Here is a 24477-nt window from a genome sequence, read left to right as displayed (position 1 = left end):
ATTGATTAATTAATGTGCGTGTAGATTTGATGAGCGTATCCGGATCTGAAAGCGTCCGGCCTAGAGGGCGTAACGCTGAGCAGAACGAAGCAGCCCTCCGGTGTCTGGGTCTGCAAACGCCCTCTACATCCTCAAAAGGCCGCCCCAGGCAACGCGTGCGGCCTTGCCTCAATTTCGCGCTCCTGGAGCTTTAGTGAGTGGCTCCGCCCCACCCAGCTTCCGACCAATGGACGAGTTTCATAAGACGAGGGGTCCCGCCTCCCAGGCTCCTGGCCAACAGGCGAGCTCCGTCTTGCTCGAAGTCTCGCTCCTTGCGGATTGGAGTAATGCGCTCCCTCCCGGCGCAGGGCCCGCCCCCACGGCGCGTTTGGCTGCAGGCCACAGGGCTGGTTCTGGGAGGCGGGCACAGCGGAAGCCCTCGGCGTCGGATCTCCGGAGGAGGCCGCCGGATTGGGGCGGGCGGCGAGCAGCGAACGGGAGGCCGGGGCGGGACGTCCGGGCCGTGGGGTCGGCGGAGCAGGAGGTCGGGTAGGGTGGGGCGTGTTGCGAGGCGGCAGACCCGGGCGTCGCCGGCCCCTGAGGGGCGGCTCGGGCCCCTTCCGGCCCGGCCGGGGCTGGTCGGCTGGGCCGCGGTTGCTGGGCGGGCTGCGCGCCGTTCCGGCCCTGCCTTGCGGCCCTCCGGCTGCGTTGCGGGCCTCCGGGCGGCGCGCACGCCCATGGGCTGCGGGTCTGGCTGTTCTGTGTAGGTCTTAGACCGCCTGTAGTATTTTTGAAACGCTTTGACATCTCTGAAGGGCTTTGTATTGCAACCTAAGTCGAAGCGCTTTGTAGTCCCGGAAGCGCTTTGACATCTCCGAAGGAACGCTGTATAAACTGAAGTGTTCGGTAATCGCGGAAACTCGTTGTGGGCTTGGAAACCGAACAGAAGCCTTTAGTAAATCTTGCAGCGTTTTGACTTCTCTGAAAAGCTTTGGCAACTCAGACCTAGAGAACTGTGATGGGCAGTGGAAAGAAGGGGGAAAGGTCAGTAAGGCTGGTCCCTGGCTCTGACCTTCGGGCTTGCAGGGCGGGCGCCTGGATGGCGGGAGTCTGCGGAAGGGCAGCTAGGGAGGGGTGGTGTTGGAATCCAGGTCCCCTCTTTACCTTGCAGGTGCTCATGGCGTCGGAGCGGCGAAAGGTCAAGTACCACTGGAGCAACACTTCGGAAGGGCGTTCCCGCAAGCGCAGCTGCCTCAGGGAGACCAGTGATGTGGCCCCCTCCAGACGGCCAGGTCGGAGCACTGCGTCGCGTTCTGGAGGGGCCAGCAGCCCCAAGCGCCTGAAAGCTCAGAAGGAGGACGATGTGGCCTGCTCACCGAAGTTGTCCTGGGACTCATCCCGCCGCAGAAATTCCTCCTCTTCTTCCTCCTCCCATTCCTCTGGCCCAGGTGTGGACAGGGCTGCCTCCAGGAGCTGCCTGATTCGGAGCACACGGGGTTTCCTTTCGTCAGGGGGATCTCCTATGTGCCCTGCCAACCCCTCTCTAGAAGAAATGGCTTCTCTAGAAGAGGAAACTTGCAGCCTTAAGGTGGGTAGCTGCAAAGCCTTGCAACTGGTGTACTCCCACGTGGCTTGAGATTTTGGGGATGGGAGTTTTGGTGGAAGGAAACTAAAAAAGATCATGCCTTTTAAGATCTCTGGGGTCTACTTCGTTCAGACACAGAACACCAAGCAAGCATTTGGCCGGGGAGGTGGCCTAAAGTTCCCTAGAGAGGTAGTTTTCAAAGTTGGCGCCCCATTGGAATGACTTGGAAAGCTTTAAATACTCCCGCCGGCCTCCCATCCTCATTTAATTGGGCTAGGGTGTGGTCTGGGCTTCCTCAAGTTACTGTAAAGTGCATCTTGGTTGGGGAAGCACTGCAGTAGAATGTAGGTTGCTTGCTTTAGAGCACAGGTGGCAAACACAAGGCCCGCGGGCCAAATCCGGCCCTCCACCTTGTCTTATATCCTGCCTTGCTCCTTGTCTTGTTTCTACCAGGAGGCAGCTAAGAGCTCTCCCTTAACGGTTACATAGTTCTATTTACACAGTCCTAAAATTACACGCAGCCCTTTGAAGGCAACTTCGAGGCTGATGTGGCCCCCAGTGAAAATGAGTTTGACACCCCTGCTCTAGAGAGCCTTGTATATGTATTTTGGTTGTAAAGTTAAGGAATTGTGTCCTTGTACTTTGAACCACTCTGAATCCGAATCAGGGAATGAGAATTTGGCTTTTGGTATGGCTTTTCACTAAAGTTATGGTGTCCAGCACATTGGAGTTCTGGTTTGGTGGGGCAGGGGTGATTTAGCAGATTAAACATTTAGGTCCCCAATGGGAACACGCGGAGGGTTTCTGAGTGTTTGCAGAGTAAGGAGTACTTCACAGACTAAGGAGTGGGACTACCCACTCATTTATTTTATATTATTTACTTTTATTATTTTTTAACTTTATGTTAAAGGTGCGATAAAATTTTCCCAGCTTTTTGTGTGTGTATGAGGGAAAGTTGAACATGAGTCTGTTGGAAATAGAAGCAAATAAAATCCAGTGTCCTGTTTCCCTCTTAGAGTAGAGTGAGCACTAGCTAACATCTCCGGCATACTATATAAACTTCATCCACTTGTTTAATCAGGTTTTGAAAAACATTTATTCAGGGCCTAATTTGTGTCAGCCTGTGTCCTAGTTGCTTGGAACTCTCCAGTAACAAAACAAAGATCATTGCCCTCTTAGAGTCTGCATTTTAGGTTTTGGAGCCATGGGCTTTAAAAAAAAAAAAAAAAGGTGAGGAGGAGTACTACATGTGGAAGAGTGGAGAAAAAGTCTTTATATGGGGAGGGGGAAAGATGGGCTGTCCCTAGAGAAAAGTTATTTTACAAAAGCTTTTTTTAAAAAGTCCCCAAGGAAAGTGGGTTTATCTCTAAGCTTGCTTAGTGTGTGTGTATGTGTGTGTGTAACTGAGAAATGAGGCTGTATTTGGCTATTTATCCTGGGGAACTCTTGGGCTAAGTGCCCCAGGTCAGGGGTTTTCAGTGTAGGCACTGAACCCCCATACTCTTGTACGGGCACATGAATTTTTAAAAAATTGAATGGTGAACTGAAAATCTTTGTCTTTGGCATAAGAATACTGAGCATGACTCATGTAAATAAGGTGAATGTGAGGCTTTGCTCATACAATTTAATCTTGTCATGAATCCTCAATGTAATTTCGGTGTATTTGGGTACAGCATAAAATAATATCTATTTATTAAATTTTACTTCATTGGCAATTACAGATGGAGTGAAGCCTAGTATTAGGAAGGGCAGAGAAATTAACCTTGCTTAGCCTTTGAGGTGTGCTGCATCCTTGGCTAAGGCTGTCTTACAGACTGGGACTCAAGTCTGAGGGTGTGGCCTCTGAACCAGGTGGGTCTGATCCTACCCTGGACACACTGGTCTCATTTGGCCCTTAGCAACCTTGTTTTGCCAAAATCAATTTAATGATTAAACATAGAGCAAGGAATAGTCTGGGCCTGTTTCTTTGGGTTCACCAGTGCCTTGTTTTTGGTGGATAAGCATTTGAGGGTTATTGTCTAAATACTGTATTGGGTCTTGGAGCTATGAGATGGCTTCGGAGGAGCACACAGTCTGTTGGGAGTGTGGAGAAGTCACAAGACTGTCTCATGAGGTGGTAAGGTGGAGCAAAGAGCCCAGAATGAGGCTGGAGAGTTAGGTAGGGGCAGATTGCTGCAGGGTTTTATTGCCAAGGGAATTTAGTTTATCCAATACTCTGTAGAGAGGGAAAGTAGATTTGCATTTTTGAAAGATCCATCTCTAGCACTGCCAAGGGCTCTCCCTAGAGTGTGTTTGTTAGTTTGGAAGCAGAATGTACAGTACTTCACTCATCTTAATGAGTTTACAATGTGCCTCTCTTACCTTCCCCTCAATTTGTACCTCTTCCCCCTTTCTCCACAGTGTTGTGTGAACTTGTCTCTTAACACCTGTCAGCAAGCACAGCTGAGGGGCATTTACAGAAAATGGCATGTCCCCCCCCCCCCCAGGTCCTTCCAGGGTCCCGTCAGCCCTCTTCTACCTTCTACGCACATATCATCTGCTCTTCTGTGTTTACTCTGTGACCTTTGAGGGCTACACACGTGGCTTTGTGTGTCATCACCCTCACCCCCCTCTCTGCTGTCTCAGTACAAAAATCTCAATGGTAGGTTCTAGAATATTTAAGGGGAAGATGTTTGTCTTAGCCTGGTTTGGCTGCTATAATAAAATACCACAGACTGGGTAGCTTATAGACAACAGAAATTTATTTCTTACAGTTCTGGGGGCTGGAAGTCTGAGATCAGAGTGCCAGCACGGTCAGGTGATGGCTCTCTTCAGCGCTGTAGGCTTTTCTTTGTGTCCTCACATGGCAGAAGGGGTCATGCGAGCTTTCTTGGGGCCTCTTTTGTGAGAACACTAATGCACTGTCTAATGGAATCACTTTCCAAAGGCTCCACCTAGTCCCCTCACCTTGGGGTCAGATTTCAGCATAAGTTTTAGGGGAACATATTCAGACCATAGCTAGACTGGGGTGTTTTGGAATCCATAGAGATTCCTGATGGCTAGCCTCGCATTGTTTGTTTGTTCCTTAACTCTGCTAGGACAGTTGTTTGAGAGGTTTTCTCAAATTCTAATGGTAACTGATGACCTTTGTTTACAGAGAACGTTAAATGTTTATTATGAACACCTTCACCTACCTTATGTTTAATCTTATGTCAAATTTAATATTCAGTATAGGGAAGGAAGAGTGGAAGGGAACATTTGAGCCTTTATAATGTAATAGACCTTGATCAAATATAATTCTCAGTGTTTGACCTATAGACAGACTATCATAAAATCCTTAGCATCTTATGAAGTAGGTAGTATTATCTTTACATATTAGTTAACAAATATGTACAGATTGATTAACAATTGTTTGAGCACCTACTCTGTGTAGGCACTGGGACAAGGAGCCTTAGAAAGGTGAAGTAACTTGACCAAGACCGTATAGCTTGTACGTGGCAGAACTGTGGTGTAATCCCAGATCAGTCTGGCTTCAAAGGTAGGATTCTTTCCACTGCTGCCCTCTGGAGCGCCTGTTCTGTCCTGGCCCAGCATTAGATGTGAGGGACGGAGAGACGAAGAGGGCAAGAGCCTTCCGCTGAGGAGCTCTCTGCAGGGTGACACAGACCAGACCCAAGAAACGATTGTGTACCTCAGCTCTTCAAATGCCAGAGCTTTCCTGTGTGATCCTATTTCCTGCATGTTCCCTCAGCAGATGTCCAGTGCTTGGGTGGAAGTCTGTTTTAGAGGCTAGATGTTCAAAGAATAAAGCAGTGATTGACAGACTGAGAAATCATTCATTGCGGTGCAGTGCATTGGAGTGTTGTAATAGCAATATTTGAAGTACCAGGGATCAGAGGAATGAGTGACAAACCACAGGGAGAGGGCTCACAGAAGAGGGTATCATTTGAGTTCTGGTGGGTGGACAAGGAGGAGGAAAGGACATTTCAGGCAACAGGAGCAATGTGTATCCAGAAAGGGTCAGGAAATGCTGCTGGTCTGAAGTGCTTAGGACACTCCTGGTTCCTGTGGGTCCTTCCCCGCTTCTCCAGCACCTTTCTGCATTCCCCAGACACCTGGGTGTGTGGAGAAACCTGGGAAATGATGCTGGAAAGGAAAGTTGGGGGGCATCCTTGGAAAGGGTTTCAAGGTCATGCTCAGGAGTTTGGGATGTGTGCTGTAGGCAAATGCAGAGCCACGGAAGGGTTTTAAGCAGAGGCATGACATCACCAGATTTTAGAACTCCTGCCTCACTGAAGAGAAAAGATAGGAGGGAGGAGGCTGAGAGCTTGTTAGGAACTGTAGAGATTTTCAGGCTGGCGGTGATGGGTGCTGAAACGGCATTTCCACGTGATCTTTCCCTCCTGCCTGCCTTCAGATGCACAATTCGCAAAGCAGTCCTGCCTGGAAAAACCCAGTCTCTCCTTTTCAGAGCCAGGTGGTTGGTCTCTGCTCTTGTACTTCTGCCTAACCTTTACCTTTATAGCCGCCAGTTCGCTGTTGAAACTCTTCTTCAATGATTTTGGGTCCTCATGGTCTCTACATCTCAGCCTTTGGTACTATTTCCCAACTTTCCTATTTTTCCTATTCTCCCTTAGTTTTCAGGATGTTAGGGGGAACTTGAGTTTGAGTCCTGGTTTTGCCACTTAACAATCCATGTGGCAGCGTCCCTCTCTATAAAGAGGAGTGGCACCTGTGGCTGCTCTTTGAATTGTAAGTCCATGTGAAAATAAGGTGTCACTATATTCCCAATCTGCTTTTACTTCCACAAGTGCAGTGTGGTCTTCCCTTTCAGGGTTTGCGCACTGGGCCATAGGCTGAATGTGACCCACAGATCCTCACAGTATTTAATGTTTTGGAAAGTTCACATTAAAAAAATATACCCCTAGTCCAAACCTCTGCCTTGAGCTCTAGATTTAAGTGACCTCCTCCCTTTTCCCATTTTGTACTCCCCTTTCTGTTTCATTTTTCTCCCTGGCACTTTTCACCCTCTACCATGTATATTGCTTTCCCACCTCACAGCTGGGCTGTTTGTGAGTGCACTGCTTTGGAGATGGTTCTGGGGGAAGACTTATGGAGCATTCTTACACTAGGCTGGGATTAGACTGGATCTGAGCTTCACAGGGAATTAATATTGTGAGCAAATAATCTAGTTTCTTTCCTGCGGACTCCCGGAATGTGGAGAGGAAAAGAAAGGGGCTGAGACTTTATCTGTATCTCTGAGGAGATTTTGGGGGAGTGAGTAGATCTCTTGATTGACCCTGCAAACTGAGGTACCTTCCAGCACTAAGGTTTGGATTTGGTGGAAGAAGTTTGCTGAGAACTTCAAAGGAGGCTCTGGTGCCCTAGATGGTGTCACTCAGTGGATTGAGTGCTGGCTTGGGAACCAAAGGGTCACTGGTTCGAATCCCAGTCAGGGCACATGCCTGGGTTGTAGGCCAGGTCCCCAGTAGGGGCACGTGAGAGGCAACCACACGTTGATGTTTCCCTCTCTTTCTCCCTTTCTTTCCCTCTCTCTAAAAATAAATAACTAAAATCTTTTTAAAATTTTATTTTTTTTAAATATTTTATTTATGTAGTTTAGAGAAGAAGGGAAGGAAAGGGGGAGAGAAATATCAATATATGGTTGCCTCTCATGTGTCCCCTGCTGGGAACTGGCCTGCAAATCAGGCATGTGCCCTGACTGGGAATTGAACCGCGATGGTATGGTTTGCAGGCCTGCGCTCAATCCACTGAGCTACACCAGCCAGGGCTTAAAATTTATTTTTTAAAAAAGGAGGCTCTGGGGATAGTGCTAAGCACCTGCCCTTAATAGTCAGGTGATTGCTGTCCACTCCTCATGGGGCCCTTGGGTTACCTTGACTCCTAGTTGTGGGGTTGGGTTAGCTGGTTTCCTGGGAGCTTTCCAGTGCTAAGATGTTAGGCTTCTGTTTTGCCTGTGTGTGTGTGTGTGTGTGTGTGTGTGTGTGTGTGTGTGTGTTCATTCCTGAAGTATGTGGTAGTCCTCGTCCTCAAGGAGCTTACAGTATAGTGTTAATAGACTGTTGCTTTCTCAGCTCTTTCCTTCCCACTGCGGTATGAGGATATTATCTGGTAAGTGTGAGAAAGTGAATATTAAGAAGTAACAGTAGTTCCATTCTTTTTACAGGGTGTAGGAGGGGAACCATCACTTGGAGAGAATCTTTGTCTGTCTTACCCACTGTCACTTTGCCTTTGATTGGTGGAGCCCCCACTGGTTGTTAATTTGCCAAGTGCTTCATGTATGAAATCACCCTTTCTTGATACCTGTTTTTTCTTCCAGGTTAATTCCAAAGATAGTTCTCGTAATTCCATGAACTCTGAGTTTGCAGCTGAAGCTGAGGGGCAGAATGATACAACCGAGGACCCAAACAAGGTTCAGAAAAGGAAGAAGGATAGACTTCGAGACCAAGGCTCTACAATGATCTACCTGAAGGCTATCCAGGGCATCCTGGGAAAGTCGATGCCAAAAAGGAAGGGAGAGACTGTCACTAGGGCAAAACCGAACACAGGAGAGCATCCTAGCCGTGGAGAAGGACCAGTCAGGAGTGTCACTGTGTCTGCTCCTCAGAAAGAGAAAGAGTCAGCTCCTGAGGCCAAAGTGAAAGAGGAAAAAAAAGCTGTGCCAGAGAGGAGCAGCTTCTGTGACAGGAGAGTGGTGGTAGACCCTCAAGAGAAACCCAGGGAGGAGCCACTTGGTGACCGAAGGACAATTATTGACAAGTGCTCTCCACCCCTAGAATTTTTGGATGACTCTGACTCTCATTTAGAAGACCAAAAGGTGAGTCTTACCCATAGTTCTCTTAATTAAATGTAGTATTTGGTCTTTCTAGTTTGATCCTCAGTGTTAATCATTAAAACAGTGCTTTACTTACTCAGGATTCCAGGCAACAAATTGATGGTTCTCTTTTCACATACATTTCAGAGTTAATTAAGAAATCTCAATTTAGTGCTTTTTTAAAAAAGAATTTATATGCTTTTTAGGATATGGATTTGCCAGCCATACAAAGGCCAAAATAACAGTGGCTTAAAGCAAACAGAAGTCTTTTCCATTGGCTGGTTTGGCTCAGTGGATTAAGAGCCGGCCTGCAGATTGAAAGTTCGATTTCCAGTCAGGGCACGTGCCTGGGTTTCAGGCCAGGTTCCCATTTGGGAGCATATGAGAGAGGCAGCCAATTGATAACACCGATATTTCTCTGCCTCTCTTTCTTCCTCCCTTCCCCACTTTCTAAAAGTAAATAAATAAAATCTTTTTAAAAAAAGTTTGGCTTGAAGAGGGTGGTTCCACTTGGGTGCCTTCTGTCTTGATGCTCTGCTGCCCCTTGACACAGTTTTCTTTTTTTCTTCTTTTCTCGACACAGTTTTCCATCTTACGGTCTGAGGTGGCTACTTTGATAGGATTCAGAGTACATTAGGTTGACCAGTTCAGCCAGTAGGAAGAGAAGAGAAGCAGAAAGTACACTTTCTCCCTTTTAAAAGCTTGGCTCAGAAGTTGTCCACATGGTATCTGCTCATATTAATTGACGAGAATCTAAAAACCCGCCCAAGATCTAGCTGCAGTAGAGTCTGGAAAATTAACTTCTGTCTCTCAGACTTACACCCAGAAAAACTTCTACTGCTGTTAAGAAGAGAGTGATACTGAAAGGAAACTAGCAGTTTTTAACATAGCTTGTAATTGTGGGGAAAAATCATTCTTTTGTTCTACCCGTCTCTGCCTGTCCTTTATTACTGCTCCTCAGAGGTAGCTCCTTTCATCTCTTTGAGGTCTTTCTTCTAGTACTTAACTCCATTTTTCTAAGTTATTTTACAGTTGAATGATTTTTCAAATCTAGACATTTACGGACTTCCTGCTCAGGAAGGTGAGAATTTAGTTCTCTGCACTAACTCGCTTCAGTGGCACCCACACCCAGGGCGTGTTTTCTCCCCTCCTGTAGCTCCCTGTGCTATAATACAATTTTTGGCTAAATCGGTTTAGGATTTATTACCACCATGTTCTTAGCTGAGCCACCTGGTATACTCCGATTATATTTCCTTTCTTGTAAAAGTTTACTTTCCTTGAAGGTATTCATAACCTTGCTTTTTTCTTTAGGTTTCTCTGTACCTGTCACTGATTCATCCCCAAACTGCTAGTGCCATAACATATTTTCAAAGTAAATAATCTGTCCTACTTTTTCCCTTTGAGGTGTGGCTTCCTTGTTTCCTTAGGATTCCCCCCACCCTTTTTTTCTTCTCTGCCTTCTCTGTGAGTAAGGTGAGTGTGTATAACGATAATACGTACTATTTTCCCCCCACTTTTGACATACTTAATTTCTAAGATCACTGGTTTAGTTTTCTGAATATTCCTTTCTTAAAACATCTTGTTTGGGGGTTATAGTACTTTCTCTTATCTCTGAGAATATGAATTCTAGGTTTCTTTTGACCCTTTCTTCTGCTTTCTACACTACTTTTTCTCTGAGTTTCCTTCTGGTTCTTTTTTCTCCTAGATATTTTGATTTCTATCTTTTGTGGTAGTCCTTTTCTCAGGTGTCTTGGCTATCTGTTCATATTTAAAGATGAAGCATTAAAAAGCCAGTTGGAAGTTCTGTGCTTATCAACTGGTGCCCTCATCATAAAGTGAAGACTTTGGGCCTTTTTGTGGCTCTCACTTGGCTCTGTACCTTGACCCTCAGAGGCTGCTCAGTGTCTCCTGGGAGAAATCCTCCACTCCTCTGCCCGAGAGGCACGCATCTGGCTGCTGGTGTTCTGGGAGTCAGCTTGAGGAAGGAGCCTGGGTTCTCACTGTCCAACATGTGATGGTCCCTTCACTTGACTATGTGTCTGTTGTTCCCGTTATTTCAGTCTCCTTTAGGTCAACTTTCCAAGCATGAACTTTCATCTTTTGCTGGGTGGGGAAAGAACAGACCCATCTGCTCCGGATGAGAACAGGGAGCTGGGGATTTACCTTCATGACTTCTAGCGTATTCTACAGTTGTTGTCTGCAACTTTACCTTCATTTTGAGAGGTCTGGTGCCTTCTATTCCTGAGTCTCTCTGGGGTCCTGTAGTGTCAGTCAGCCTGTTTCTTTTTTCTTTTTTTCACTGAAGTCTTAGGTTTGGGCCATCAGTGATCTCCTTATTCACAATAACTTTTCATCTTTCTGCTTTTGAGCATCTAATTTTTATTTAATTTGCTTTGCTGTTTATTCTGTATGCTTTCTCTTTATAGGTTTATGCCTTCTCAAGTCCATTTTCTATAATTTCTAAAGGGTTTTCAAGAAGGAGAAAAACCACATATGCTACATTTAATTGGAAATCCTAAGAATAGTAGAGTTTCCTCTCTAATGTAGGTCATCATTTTGTTTGGCTGCCTAGAATTCCATTGTGTGGATGACTTTTCCATGATTATATACCCAAACTCCTATTTGTCAGACAGGACATTTACATTACCTCCTCTAGGAATACATTTGGAGGCAGTATAATATGGTAGATAAGCACGAGTGTTGGGATTAGACAGTGTTCAGATTCTGGCTCTGCCACCTGAATTGTAATCATGAGAAAATCACTTAACCTCTTTAAGGCCTAATTTCTTTTTCAAGGTAAAAAGGCATGGTTAAGTGTTATCACACTTAAGCAAACTAGTACAGGATTCAGCAAATGCATTTTCTGTAAAAAGCCAGATAGTAATAAGTATTTTTGGCTTTGTGGGCAAAATTACTTCTTTTGCAACTACTCTGCTCTATTGTAGTCACATGAAAGCAGCCATATTTAAATGAAGGGCCACTGTTGCAGTAAAACTTTATTTACACCAACAGGCAGTGCATTGGATTTGTCTGTGGGCCACAGTTTGCTGAACCCTGAATTAATACACGAAAACACTTTGCTTAGTGCTAGTGTATAGTCTGCCCTCAATAAATGTAACTTTAAATTTTACCACATGGAGCCCTGGCTGGTATGGCTCAGTGGATTGAGCACTGGCCTGCAAACTGAAGCCTCACCGGTTTGATTCCCAGTCAGGGCACATGCCTGGGTTGTGGGCCAGGTTCCCAGTAGGGAGTGTGTGAGATTTGGCAACTGATCATATATCTCTTGCACATTGCTGTTTCTGTCCCTCTCTCCAAAAGTAAATAAATAAAATCTTAAAAAATAAAAAGCTGTGTTTTTCAAAAGCCCCTTAGAGATTCTCATGTGAAGCTAAGTTCAGACACCATTGCACCATTTATTCTATGAAGTAATTCAACAAATATTTTTGAACATTCATTATATGCCAGGCATTATTCTGCTTGTTTGGAAGACATCAGTGAAGAAAATAAAAATTCCTGACCTTGTGGAACTTAGGTTCTAGCAGTGCTAACTTGATTTAATGCAGTGTGTAGTTTTTCTGGTTACTATGGCACCTAGAGATATAAAATAACCATATCGTTTTGCTTTCAATTTTGTGAGTCAGGAATTTAAAAAGATCTGGACTGGGAAGATCTCATTTGGGGGTGTCTTCTATGTGGTTTTGTTCAGATATTTGAGGGCTGCAATCTGAAAGCTCAGGAAGGCTGGACATCTAAGATGTTCACTCACACATTGGGCAGTTGATGCTGGCACTTAACCTGTGACCTCTCTAGCATGTGGTCTTGGGTGGTATGATTTCTTATTTGGTGATTGGTTTCCCCCAGAGGAGCAAGCTGAGAGAACCAGGGTAAGCTTCAAGGCTGTGTTCTGACCTAGCCTTGGAAGTTGTGTGGTTTCAATACTACATTCTTTTGGTTGCAAGTAAGTCACAGTTTGGGCCAGGTTCAAGGGGCGGGTTCACAAGCCCCATCTTTTAAAGGGAAGTAGTGTCAGAATTTGCAGACACATCTTAAAACTATCACCCCTGTGTAGTTTTGCATTTTGAATGTATTAGAAATATATTATTAAAGATGAGATACCTGGCACTGCTTTTCTCTAAAATCTCCAAAACACAGAACAGTTTTTCTCAAGAGGGATCATTCAGAGAGGGGGGTGCAAGTGTAGGATCTTCAGGGATGGTGTTAGGAGTTTATCCCCTGAGCCTGATTTGACTGTTCTTAGGTATAACGTGGCTCACTTTCTGGAAATTATAAGTAAAGTAGGTGACAGAGTGAGCTAACGAACCAATGCAAAGCCTTCCTTCACTGTTGCTGAAAAGTAAGCAAGAGCTTATGTTCTACAGATGGCGGATTATGGGAGGCTGTCTTCACACAGGAAGGCTAACCCTTTGTTTCTTTTCTGCAGCCTAAAGAAAGGGAGGTGGTGATAGAGCACACCTCTTCAGGAAGTGACTGGTCCGACGTGGATGAGGTCTCCACAGTCAGATTCTCTCAGGAGGAGCCTATCTCGCTGAAACTCTCAGCAGTTTCAGAACCTTCTGCCTTCCCCACTGACTATGTCATGTACCCAGCTCATTTGTACAGTAGTCCTTGGTGTGACTATGCCAGCTATTGGACCAACAACAGCAAGCCTTCTAGCTACCCCTCCGTGGGCGGCGGCAGCAGCAGCAGTGACACATTGCAAGCTGGGAGGAGCAGCCGGGGCCTCCTGAGTGATTATTCCCCCAACTCTACAGTGAGCTCCCAAAATACCTCCAGAGATCTGGAGGCAACAGAGGAAGGCAGATCCCAGAATTCTCGCTCATTTCGTTTCTCCAGAAGCTTAGACGAGCAAGTGAAGGAGAAAAGAACATTCCAGGAGGAGATGCCAACCCGTTCTTGTGAAAGACACACATCTAGCCCTCTGCCAAGAAGCCATCGGGAGCCAAACCTGGAGGAAGGCTTCATTGATACCCATTGTCACTTGGATATGCTCTATTCCAAGTTGTCTTTCAAAGGGACCTTTAGTAAGTTCAGGAAAATTTATAGCAGCTCCTTCCCTAAGGAATTTCAGGGCTGCATCTCTGATTTCTGTGATCCCAGGACGCTGACAGATTGCCTATGGGAGGAGCTGTTGAAAGAGGATCTGGTTTGGGGGGCCTTTGGCTGTCACCCTCATTTTGCACGTTACTACAGTGAGAGTCAAGAAAGGAATCTTTTACAAGCCTTACGGCATCCCAAAGCTGTGGCATTTGGAGAAATGGGCTTGGATTACTCTTATAAATGTACCACGCCTGTCCCAGAACAGCACAAGGTAAATGAGGTTCTCTTTGGCTTACAGGTTTTTTTTTTTTGAAGTTCTTAGTTTATTAATCCTCTCATTAAAAATCTGCACAGTCACCACAGATAAAGTCACTATAGAATCTTTACTCCATTTGCCAGCACCAGTGTTGGCCTTTATAGTCCCCCTGACTTTCTTCATTCTGTTCTTGCATTCGTTTCTCTGTTTTCCTGAGGTCTTCTTTCCATATAGGCCATGTCTTGCAAGTCTAGTTTGTGTTCTTTTTCTTTGCATAATCCAACGAATCATAAATTATGCCAAAGCCACTTGTCTTGCCACCACCAAAGTGGATTCTGAATCCAAACACAAATATGACATCTGTGTAGTCTTCCACATTTTGGTTAGTTTTCCTTCAATTTCTGTCTTCAGTACAACAGTTGCTTTCCCAGGGTGAAGGACGTCAGTTACTGTTTGTTTCTGCCAAAGCACTGTGGTGGGCATGAACTTCCTGGTCTGCAGAGTTAACTGTGTTCTGATGGAGACCCACTTGCTTACAGTTTCAATTTCTCTTTTAGTTGTTGAAATGTAACAACTTTCAATTTCTCTGTTCAGTTGTTGGAATATGTACAATAGCGTTTTTCTACTTTTTGAGGGGGTGGTTCTCTACTTTTGGAAGTAAAGGATTTAGAAATCTTAAACGTTTAATTGATCTTATCAGACCATCTAGATGTCATTTTTCAAATTCTTCACAAGCTATTTCTTTTAGTTTTTTAATGTAAGCAGGGAGTGGGGGACCAGGTACTTTGTGACTTCTTATGGTTAATGATATGTGTCAAAACATGTGTTCTGGCAAGCAACAAATTTTGTGTAATTTTATTCTGATATTAACGTTAAATATACCCATTTTAGAGTACTTGGAAAATACAAAAATGTGTAAAGAAGATAATTTCCCACTCCATTAGAGATAACAGCTGTTGCCATCTTAATGTTTTTCCCTCCCTATATCTTTCGGGAGATTTGTCAGGGTGTGAGTAGCTGAGCACTTCAGTGGAAGTTTCAGTTTTAGGAAGGAGCAGGACAAAGAGAAGGACCCTCCCACATTCTCACTGTGCGTTTTGTCAGATTGAATTTGTATGCTGTCTTCTGTTGATGTGTTAGGTCTGGGTCTGCATGCCCAGTGTGTTCAGGCCTTGGTGAGCACATGTCGATTCCAGCTGGGCAGAATTTGGCACCACCTTCCCCTTTGGTGCTGTTTCCAGCCCAGGTGGGTTAGCTTCAGTCAGCTGTACACTGATGCTGTACCCCACTGATCCTGGCATCTGTGGTTCACTGTGAATTCAGAGAAGGAATGTTTCAGAGTCAGTAGTTTTTTAACTTTCCTTTGATCAAAAAGAGAAAATTCAAGGAAGGTATGGTGTCCTGCTTTAGCAGAAGACTAGACTTTTATACACAATTAGGAAATAGAGATTCCAGTTTGAATATAGTTATCCGTGACAGCCCATACGCATGCCAGGCTTAACAGTTAATTTCCATAAGAAACAACTTCAGATGTTCAGATGTTTCCAAAGGATTTTCTTCTAGATGAATTTGCTAGGACCTGTTAAGGTTACTAAATTCCGACAGGATGATTTTGACTTGATGTACATTCAGACAGATAAGTGAGATTTTATGTATATGGAATGTTTTCAGTTTTTGACCTGGCGGGGGCGTTTCTAGTATAGTGTTTCGATTCACAATTAGGTCTGGGGAAAAATCAGTAATTATCCTGCCTATCCAGAGTTCCTTTTCATTACTAACACTGGGGAGCTTACAAGTTCTGGCTTGAAGCTATAACTTATTAGCCAGAAAATGAATGGAAAAATAGCTAAACCTGAAGATGTAGCAAAAAATAGATTTTTAAAAAGAAAGTGAGGCAAATAGTTAATATTTGGTATCTATGACACAGGACAGGTGTGGTGTAGAAGGGGGAACAGTTCAGAAATGTGTACACTAAAGTGACTGGAAATATTGATATTGTACAGCTGATGTTTATTAAATGCCTGCTGTATGGCAGGAAGTGTGCTGAGTGTTTTACAGTAACTCTTCCTTATAGTACATCATCATGGTATCAGATCTGCATGTAGAGGTACTGAACTTGGAGTTACAGCATAGGGTGACAAATAGAATCTTGCAGGAATCGTTTGGCTTGATGAGGTGGGATTCAAGGCTGGAAAACAGTGATTCAGAGGAAATAAATTGATGGCAGTGGAAGGGCTGAACTGTGTGTAGAAGAGAGGAAGACAAGATATTTCTGTAGAGCACTAGCGAAAGTGGCTGTTCTAGAAGTAAATCTAAACTTGGGCACCAAAACAAGTGGTGGGAACTAGCCACTGCTTTAGTTGCGTATCAGCATTGAGTTGCATTTGCCTAAAAGCAGAGTGGTTGGCAGGGTCTTGGTGTGTCCTGATGAATATTTTATCTGCAAAGGGAAGATGAAAAATCTTAAGGAAAGAGGGTATCTGGTCAAGTAAGAGGGTGTTAGCTCTGGTATGAGAGAGAGCTTTGATTGTTACCTTTTTCTGGAAGGATTAGAAAAGCAAAAAAACAATAGAGAAGAGCAAAAAAATTGGGGGAAAATCAGTAGTTACCCTGTTATCCAGAGCAAACCACTGCCAGCTTTTCAGAAATTTAACTATTTCCTTTCTGTTTGATTTCTAAGAGTTAGGTACTGGATGGTTTGTGTGTGAGTTGCACATACCAGCCAGTATGATTATCAGAATCTCTAGGTTTCAGGAGTTGGAAAGCCAGGATGAATGAATAGACTGTCCCTCCCTACATGCGCAGGCCTGGCCGAACCAGGCTGCTTCTGTCTGTATTTGTGTTTGACTAGAATTAATTATTGAGGTAATGAGTATGCAGCAGCTTCTGGGGGGCCACCCCCAGAGGAGACTGATGAACTCTAGGATCCCTGGAAATAATGGATCGTTGTGAACCTGAGCTCATGCAGGCAGAAGAGAGTAATCATGCTGGGCAGATCATTGATGTGCATTTCAATCACTCTTGTTCTTTTTTTCCGCCCGGTTCCTGGTCAGGACAAATGCTCTAGATAGCTCCAGCCCGCCCATTAGCAATTCTTTAATCTTAACATTTTTGAAATTTAGATGTGTTTTACAAAACATTATGTTTGTAATATCATTGTCCCTTGCAGAATTGCAGGGGAAAATTGGTGACATGTCTTACAAGCACCTGTCACAGAATCAAGGGAGTATGTATTGTGTGTACATGCTTTTAATAAAAGAAATTAGGAAATTTTAAAAAAGGAAGTAATTATTTTCAGTGATTTTTTCCACTTGTGAACATGTTCCTGTTTCATTAAATATACTCTGAAAAATAGTTTTTTACCAGCTAGGTTATATTCCACCCAAAGGCTGAAGTAGTTTAACTGCTCTAAGGAATAATAGGTTTTGAGGCAAGAATTAAACGTTGGAATTATGATCCCTTGCAACCTGCTGCTTCTATGGGGGTCCAAGGAGAGGAGATGTGTTGGGGAGGGGATCCAGCCAGCTGTGCACATTGGAACTAGCCGGTCTGTGAAGCCCCTACCAAGCATTCTATGATTTTGGTTCTTATGGGCATTTTCTCTGAGTTGCAAACTAAAACAGGTTAAACAAGAGTTATGTCAGATGGGTATATTGGCTCAGTGCTTCTGTTATGAGAAGAGGAAGCACAAGTGTTAGACTTGAAAATGTCATTCTCAGGTGAATATCATCTGACTCAAGTTACCAAAAGCATCTCATTATTTGATGTAAAAAATGCAAAATGAATTATATTCCACAACTGAAAAAACTGTTTATGGAAATATTAAGTTTAAGATGAGGTAATTTGTCTATCATCAATTAATACTTTTGTTCTTTGTCCTAAAGCTGAACTTGTTGAGGAAAAAATAAGTTCTAGCCCTACTTTTTTTCATTTAAATCAACAGTGTGTGTATTTTACTAATGAAGAGTTAAAAATGGCTAGAGTTAAAAAATATATGTAACATACCTGTAGGTATTCACCTAGAAGAATATCTGATTTTAGCTGAGTAAAGAAAATACGTATAATATTTATCTGAAAGTGAGGCGTTGATTTCGTGTGTGCGCGCACACGTGTGCTTGTGTAGGAAAAGCTGTGGAAGGTGACTGCGTCTTGGGAACAGAGGCGGGGACAATCAGGGGAAGGATTTAGCTTGTGCTTTCTGTTCCTGAGCCCCACTCTGCCCCTGCAGCCCCGACTAGGCATTGCACAGTGGTTGCTGTGTGGACACATCTGAACGGTGTCACTACAGCTTCTTGGCTACAAGTTACTTGACCTCACTTGGAGCCTCCGTTTCTTCACTTACCTCAGGGTGCTTGTGAGGGTTATAGTGTACCTAAAGCACTTTGAGCACTACCTGGCTCTTTAGTGAGACATATTAAGCCTTGTCTATTGTTGCACATTATACAATATAGTTTAGATATGCAGAGTTGGAGACAGTGGGACTGCCCATTGGACTGGCTGTTCTGGAGATAACAGACTTCGAAGTAACCCTAACCCACCTGTGTTGTCGCTTTATCTTCTCCTAGGTGTTTGAGAGACAGCTGCAACTGGCTGTGTCTCTAAAGAAGCCCTTGGTGATTCACTGCCGAGAAGCTGATGAAGATCTGCTGAGCATCATGAAAAAATTTGTGCCCTCAGACTACAAGATCCATAGGTTAGGCGGGAGCTTCAGCGGGCAAATAAAATGAATGCTTCCCTCTGCCTAGGATGCTAGTTGGGCAAACAAAAACTCAGTGGGAGAGTATTGGTAATGCTGTCTTTATGTAGTATCTTTTCTAAAGATTAAATATTAGGTTAAACCATATGAAATTTCTGATATATGACCACTTTTTACTTGCAAAACTGCAACTTTATATGGTTTGAGCTAATACCCTGAATCACCAATGAGCAATAGGGGGCTTTCATGACCTCTGTCCTGGGTGGTAGGCTGAAATGGAATCTCAGTTCTCAGAAATGAGGACTGAAGAGGCTGCCGTGGAGTCCAGTGACTTAGTACACAGAAAATTCCAGGGCCCCTGAAAATTTTTATTTTCCTCTTTTAAATGTGAAAGCTCATTAAAGTGCAGGATATGTTTTATCTGAGTGGTATCTAGGGGTTCTTAAGTTCAGTTTGACAAACTCTCTCACTGTGTACCTGTCCTGGGTGTTGGCTCAGCTGTGGGAGACATGAGTCACCTGGTGCCTACTGTAGAGAATGCGAGGCTGAGGTAGACATGGAGTGCTGTGAGAGCCAGAGAGGGGCCGTTAGCTAAGCCTGGCTAGAAGGGGGTCAGGAGGCGATGCCTGGGCTGGCTCTTTCCAGATGAGAGAGATGGATTAACTAAAAACAGGGACTCTAGAACCCAAACCAGGTCTGACAGGTGGCAGAAGTGGGTGGGCCTGTCGGGCCTCTAGGCTGCTGCTTTTCGGGTGCCCAAGCAGAGAGTGAAGGCTCTGACCTCTGACTGTGCTGGCACACCACAGACACAGCCACTTGGCCCTTCTGTGGTGGTTGGTTGGTTGGTTGGTTTTTCATTGCTTCATTTTGGGCTGACTTTAAAGGAATTCTAATGGGTGGTGGTAGGTAGATGGTACCTAAAATGGCCCAACAAAGTGTTGTGGCTGGAGGAAGGCCTAAATTTCCAGATTGATTTATATATATATATACATATATATATATATATATATGTGTGTATATATATATATATAAATTAAGGACATAAATAGCCATCAAATTAAGAGAAGAAAATGTATCTATAGTCTCCTCAATATTTCATTATTTTATTTTTGTTTATGATAGTTGTCCCAATTTTTTCCCCTTTGCCCTCCTCCGTCAAGCCCACCCAGTATTTTTTTTAAAGATTTTATTTATCTTTAGAGAGAGGGGAAGGGAGAAATATCAATGTGTGGTTGCCTCTCACATGGCCCCCATAGGGGACCTGGCCCACAACCTAGGCATGTACCCTGACTGGGAATCGAACCTGCTACACTTCCGTTCGCAGCCTGCACTCAATCCACTAAGCTACACCAGCCAGGGCAGTATTTTTATTTTTGTTTCCTTTGAATCATTTGACTACATGGTCATAATTTTTACCTGCTGTAGTTGTAATCTTAGTGAAGCCACAGTTTTAAATTCTGCTTCTCTTTCCATGTTATAAGCACAACCCTGTCCCTGTATCATTGCTGTGTACCCGTTCTTCTGGGTGATTGTTTCCAGTGGCTCTGCAGTGTTGTGAGGGGTCCGGGGTTGATGGGTGAGCACTGCTCACCTTGAGTCATCTTGCGTCTTCCTGTGTTAGAGCCAGCTCTTGTCTGTGTTTACTGTGGAGTCCTTCCTTTGGAAGCCGTCTTTCCATTTCCGGAAATTTATCCATGGAAAATAATTTATAAGGCCAGTATGTCTAGAGGGAGTTAGGGGTGCTGCAGAGGGGGTTCTGAGAGAGTGCTGATCTGGAATTCTCCTCCCAGGCATTGCTTCACTGGCAGCTACCCGGTCATCGAGCCCCTGTTGAAGCACTTTCCCAACATGTCTGTGGGCTTCACCGCCGTCCTGACTTACTCCTCTGCCTGGGAGGCCCGGGAGGCTCTGAAACAGATTCCGCTGGAGAGAATCATCGTGGAAACTGATGCCCCCTACTTTTTGCCTCGACAGGTAGGGGTGTCTTCAGGCTGAGTTGAGGCACTGAGGAGAGAGGGTGGGAGGGTTGGCAAGGCCAGAGCCCCAGTGACTTCCAGGTCCCACCCTTGGCTGTGTAGATGTCTCCTTGTATTGCTCTGCAGAGCCGAAAGTTTAGGGGGCTGAGAAGCTGAAGGGTAACCACTCTCTTCCAGGCAGTGCAAAGCCCTACCCTGTAGAGGGTAGTCCAAGGAAGCGTGGGACCCTGCTCACCCAGAGCCCCCCATGACTAGGACTCTCCCTGCACCTGCAGGTAAAGGGGTCTCTACAGGGCAGCCCCAAAGAGGTCCTTACTGGGGAAGGGCTGGGAGGGAGTTCTGTGTAATGACTGTGCACAGAAGGCATAGTGATGTTCCGAATGCTTGATATCTTCCAGGTTCCCAAAAGCCTTTGTCAGTATGCCCACCCAGGCCTGGCCTTGCATACAGTTCGAGAGATTGCCAGGGTCAAAGATCAGCCTCTCTCCCGCACCTTGGCTACCTTGCGCGAGAACACCAGTCGCCTCTACAGTCTTTAAGCAGAGGTTGCAGGAGTCTCCTATAAAAGGTCACAAAATTCACACTTATGTTTTTTAAAAATTGGGACAAAAGTGTCTTGCTCCATTTTATTAATGTAGAGAGTATAAACACAGGGTGAGCATTAAGGCTGATTTGTCTTCAGTGGACTTTGTTTGAAACCTTCTCTTTTCTCTTCCTTACCCTCCAGGACGACCGGTGACCTAACAGGACATGGGCTGGGTACCTCTGCCTGGCTCCCAGGATCAGGGAGTATTTAGAGAGCACATTGGAATGGAGAAAACCAGGACAGGAAACAGGATGTTTTCCTTGAAACCCCATCATAAGGGTTTTGCTTCTGGCTGGTGGGTGGGTGGGGTGATGGGGTGCAGTGGAGTGGGGTGAGGGGTGGGGGTTGCTGCCTAGCCACATGCTCCAGGACAGGGAAGAAGAAAGGCTGGTAGAAGGGTACAACAGTTTGCCAATCCAAGTTCCTGTTCTCTACAGCCTGTGATATTGAGCAGTTTGTGAATAAATTCACCCTCCTACTCGTCTAAGTCCATATTGGTGTGCGACTTGGTTCCTGGTTCTCAGTTCTGAGAAGGAACTCCCCATGGGAAATCTGTGGGGCACCTTCACCGGAGATGTGTGAAGTCATCCCTGTCCTTTCCCTGGGTAACTCTTCAGTTTGATTGTCGCTGTTGCTGTGTCAACTCTGCATCAGCACAGGTGGAAGGGCCTTGACTGCTGGGCTCGCTAGTTCTACTGCCATCAGTGCAGAGTGGGCAGAAGGGCACTCACTGTCCAGTGAAAGACCTGGCCGATTTGGAGATTTGGACAGATCTGGGAAGAGATCCTCAAGGAAGGGGCCTTCTTGAGGAAAAGGACCCCAAGGAAGGTGTTCTCACTGGTGCCCAAGGGCTGCAGCTCGGCTGTGTTACTCTGATAAAGGTCCAGTTTGTGGCAGAAGCTACGTGCTAATCTGCTATTGAGGTCCCAGCTGCCCTTAGTTCCATTTTTGCCCCCTTCTGGAACACTCGACCAGAAATATTCATTCTGTTTTATTGCAAATGTCAGCCTTTTGTGTGCACTTCCCAGGTTGAGAGGTAAATCAGTTTAATTCTCCAAAGCTCAGTTGGGGCCACTCAGCCGCGTTTTATTGCCTTTGCAGGACGAGCAGGCCTGGTGTCTGTGATCTCTCAGCTCCCCTCCCTTGTCTTTGCCTAATCTCTGTTCTTTATGTTGGAAGTGAGAGCCTCCTTTGATTTTTGAGCGACTGGGTCATCTTAAGTTTTGAGCTCTGTTCTCCCTATCAGTGCCTTGTAAAGGTATATTCATTACAGGTCCTGGAAGATTATGATAGTCAAGAGTTAAGTGTGAGGATATGCACTTTGTCCAGAAGGATCCTTTACCCCCAGTCTTCCTGCAATGAGACAGGACACCAAATTCCATGGGTGATTTTTGGAAGCCAGTAGCTTAAATCGTAAAATCCATCACTTAGTCCTGGATTTCTCAAGGTGTTTTTGGAAGGTGCATTTGAGCCTTGTAAGTTAAAAGGGAATGGACTTAACATTTTTTCTGTGTGGTACTTCTGTCTTGCCCCCGTATACAAGTTGCTGGCCTGGGAAGTGGGCCTTGATTCACTGTTGACCTTTCATGGATTAGCTGTGTGTTGCCTGTGCCTATCAATGTAGGGCACTGGGGCTCATTCTCCTGCTTGGAAGATTTGGGGAACTGCTAAATATTTCAGAGTACTTCATTGTCACTCAAATGAACTGCAACATACCCATCTCCTTCACAAGTCCTGTAAAATCAATATTGCCTAAATGAGAGACTGATTAGTCCTGCATTAGAGGATTAAAAGTGATGCCTAAGGGGATGTCTCAGAGCCTCTGTGCAGTCTTCCTGCCAAGGTAAAGCACAAGGTGCTATATACTCTGTATCTCTGGGACTTAGGGTTATCATTTCCATTGCTGTGGGCATGAGGCTGGTTGGCAGTGCTTTTGATTTTGGATGGTTGACTTGATTGTTTTTGCTTTGTTGCTGGAACGCCTCTGTATTACCCCTACCACTGGCCACCAATTTCTGAAAATAAAGGGATGGTTGCTCAGCCTACTCTCATGCTCTTCACGTTTGTTTAGAATTCTCAGAATGAGAACAGTGCTTCAGTTGTTGTCAGACTTCGTAACCTGGAAACCCCAAACTCTAGAGACATTCTCGACCTTACACATGCCTCTCTGCAAAATTACACTGCAGATATGATGTACTTTCTTAAAAGTTCTGTTGTCTTTGAGCATTAACTTTCATTTCACACTTCGGGAGCTCAGATTTACTGCTGGTACTTAGCTATCAAAAACTACATAAGATACCTTTGTGTTTTTTGCCAGGACAGTGCAGTAAGAGGAAGAAATAGTGAGTACATGGATGTGGTGTTGATGAATCCGTTGTATCATGGGCTTTGGACTGTGAACTCTGGTGCTTCTCAGTCAACTTTGGAGGAAATTCTGTTTCACTACTTGTAATCCTCTCTAATTTTGTACTAAGGTGTATCATTGAACGCGAATGACACAAGCCAAAAGTGAACCCCTAGAAAGGAAGGCTCTGCTCTGCGAATGCTACACAAATTTGAAATCTCTGTTAATGTCCCATTTTTGAGACACACTGACAGAGCATGTTCAATGTGTTCCTTCACTTTGGCTGGGTTCCTTCACAGTTCCACACACAGTTCACTTTGTCCACTCAGTGACTGACTGACTTTTTTAAAGATTTTATTTATTTATTTTTAGAGGGGAAGGGAGGGAGGGAGGAAGAGAGAGAAACATCAATGTGGTTGCCTCTCATGTGGCCCCCACTGGGGACCTGGCCCACAAGCCAGGCGGGTAACCTGACTGGGAATCGAACTGGTGACCCTTTGGTTTGCAGCTTGCGCTCAATCCACTGAGCTACACCAGCCAGCGCGGTTGCTGTTAGCTATTTTAACATTTACATGTTTCTCTCTGTATTAAGTTTGGGATGAATACTAATCATTTACTGTCAGAACCTACATTTTTGTACCACCCATTTTTATAAATAAGGGCAAATGGCCACTGGAATGTCCAGTGATGGACAAACTTGGTCAAACAAAGGTGACAACAGAACTGTCGGTCAGTGGCCAGCAACCCCTCTTATCTCTGTCAGTGCTTATTTGTCAGTGATGTTTGCAAGTGGATTCAGATGAAGGAAGGTAGGTAGCTAGTGTGGGTCTCCATGCTTCATTTATTGTCATAGGGAATTTCTGAGCACACACCTGTAAATGTATGATGAGTTAAATATATGTGCTACTATACTGATGTACTAGGTGTACCCTAAACCACACAAGTTTTTTATAAGGGGAATTTTCTCCTCCAGCAAATACCTTGCTCACCCCAGGGGTGGGTACACTCCATTCAGAGAACCTTAAGTAAGTGGTGTCATTAAATGACTCTGGAGGAACCAGTTTAAGAAGACTGACATAGGATCCTGTTAGAAATGCTACATTTTCTCAAGTGTGTCCCTTGTTACTTTTTCAAAAATTTTAAGGGAGAGAGAAGGAGAGAAACATCAACTGGCTGCTTT

General features: G+C 44.7%; 1 protein-coding gene across 3 annotated transcripts; it reads left to right on the top strand.

Moving 5' to 3' along the window:
• Nucleotides 1-491: 491 nt before the first annotated feature.
• On the top strand, nt 492-21276 carry TATDN2 (TatD DNase domain containing 2). 3 transcript variants are annotated; one of them, XM_037055602.1, is made up of 8 exons: nt 492-523; nt 1151-1567; nt 7884-8381; nt 12823-13710; nt 18261-18388; nt 20182-20365; nt 20766-20935; nt 21095-21276. In XM_037055602.1, exons 2-7 carry the CDS (start codon nt 1157-1159, stop codon nt 20904-20906), a joined length of 2250 nt encoding a protein of 749 aa, XP_036911497.1. In that variant the 5' UTR covers nt 492-523; nt 1151-1156; the 3' UTR covers nt 20907-20935; nt 21095-21276. The 3 variants fall into 3 exon arrangements, 2 of the variants coding, with proteins under 2 accessions (XP_036911497.1, XP_036911495.1); XR_005067840.1 differs by lacking the exons at nt 492-523; nt 21095-21276 and adding exons at nt 530-1023; nt 20545-20642 and having other exon boundaries at nt 20766-20857; XM_037055600.1 differs by lacking the exon at nt 492-523 and adding an exon at nt 530-1023.
• Nucleotides 21277-24477: the final 3201 nt, after the last annotated feature.

Source organism: Sturnira hondurensis, unplaced genomic scaffold (genome assembly GCF_014824575.4).
Source record: "Sturnira hondurensis isolate 20B ecotype Veracruz unplaced genomic scaffold, ASM1482457v3 Scaffold0008723, whole genome shotgun sequence".
Classification (NCBI taxonomy): Eukaryota; Metazoa; Chordata; class Mammalia; order Chiroptera; family Phyllostomidae; genus Sturnira; species Sturnira hondurensis.
Note: the sequence above shows the minus strand (reverse complement) of the source record. Positions and strands in the feature narration are given on the sequence as shown.

What these genes read in the sequence shown, in the direction of transcription:
- TATDN2 (XM_037055602.1), top strand. Translation starts at nt 1,157, where the DNA reads ATGGCGTCGGAGCGGCGAAAGGTCAAGTACCACTGGAGCAACACTTCG. An exon ending in CTGTCCCAGAACAGCACAAG is followed by an intron (nt 13,711 to 18,260) that starts GTAAATGAGGTT and finishes ATCTTCTCCTAG; the next exon opens with GTGTTTGAGAGACAGCTGCA. An exon ending in TCAGACTACAAGATCCATAG is followed by an intron (nt 18,389 to 20,181) that starts GTTAGGCGGGAG and finishes TTCTCCTCCCAG; the next exon opens with GCATTGCTTCACTGGCAGCT.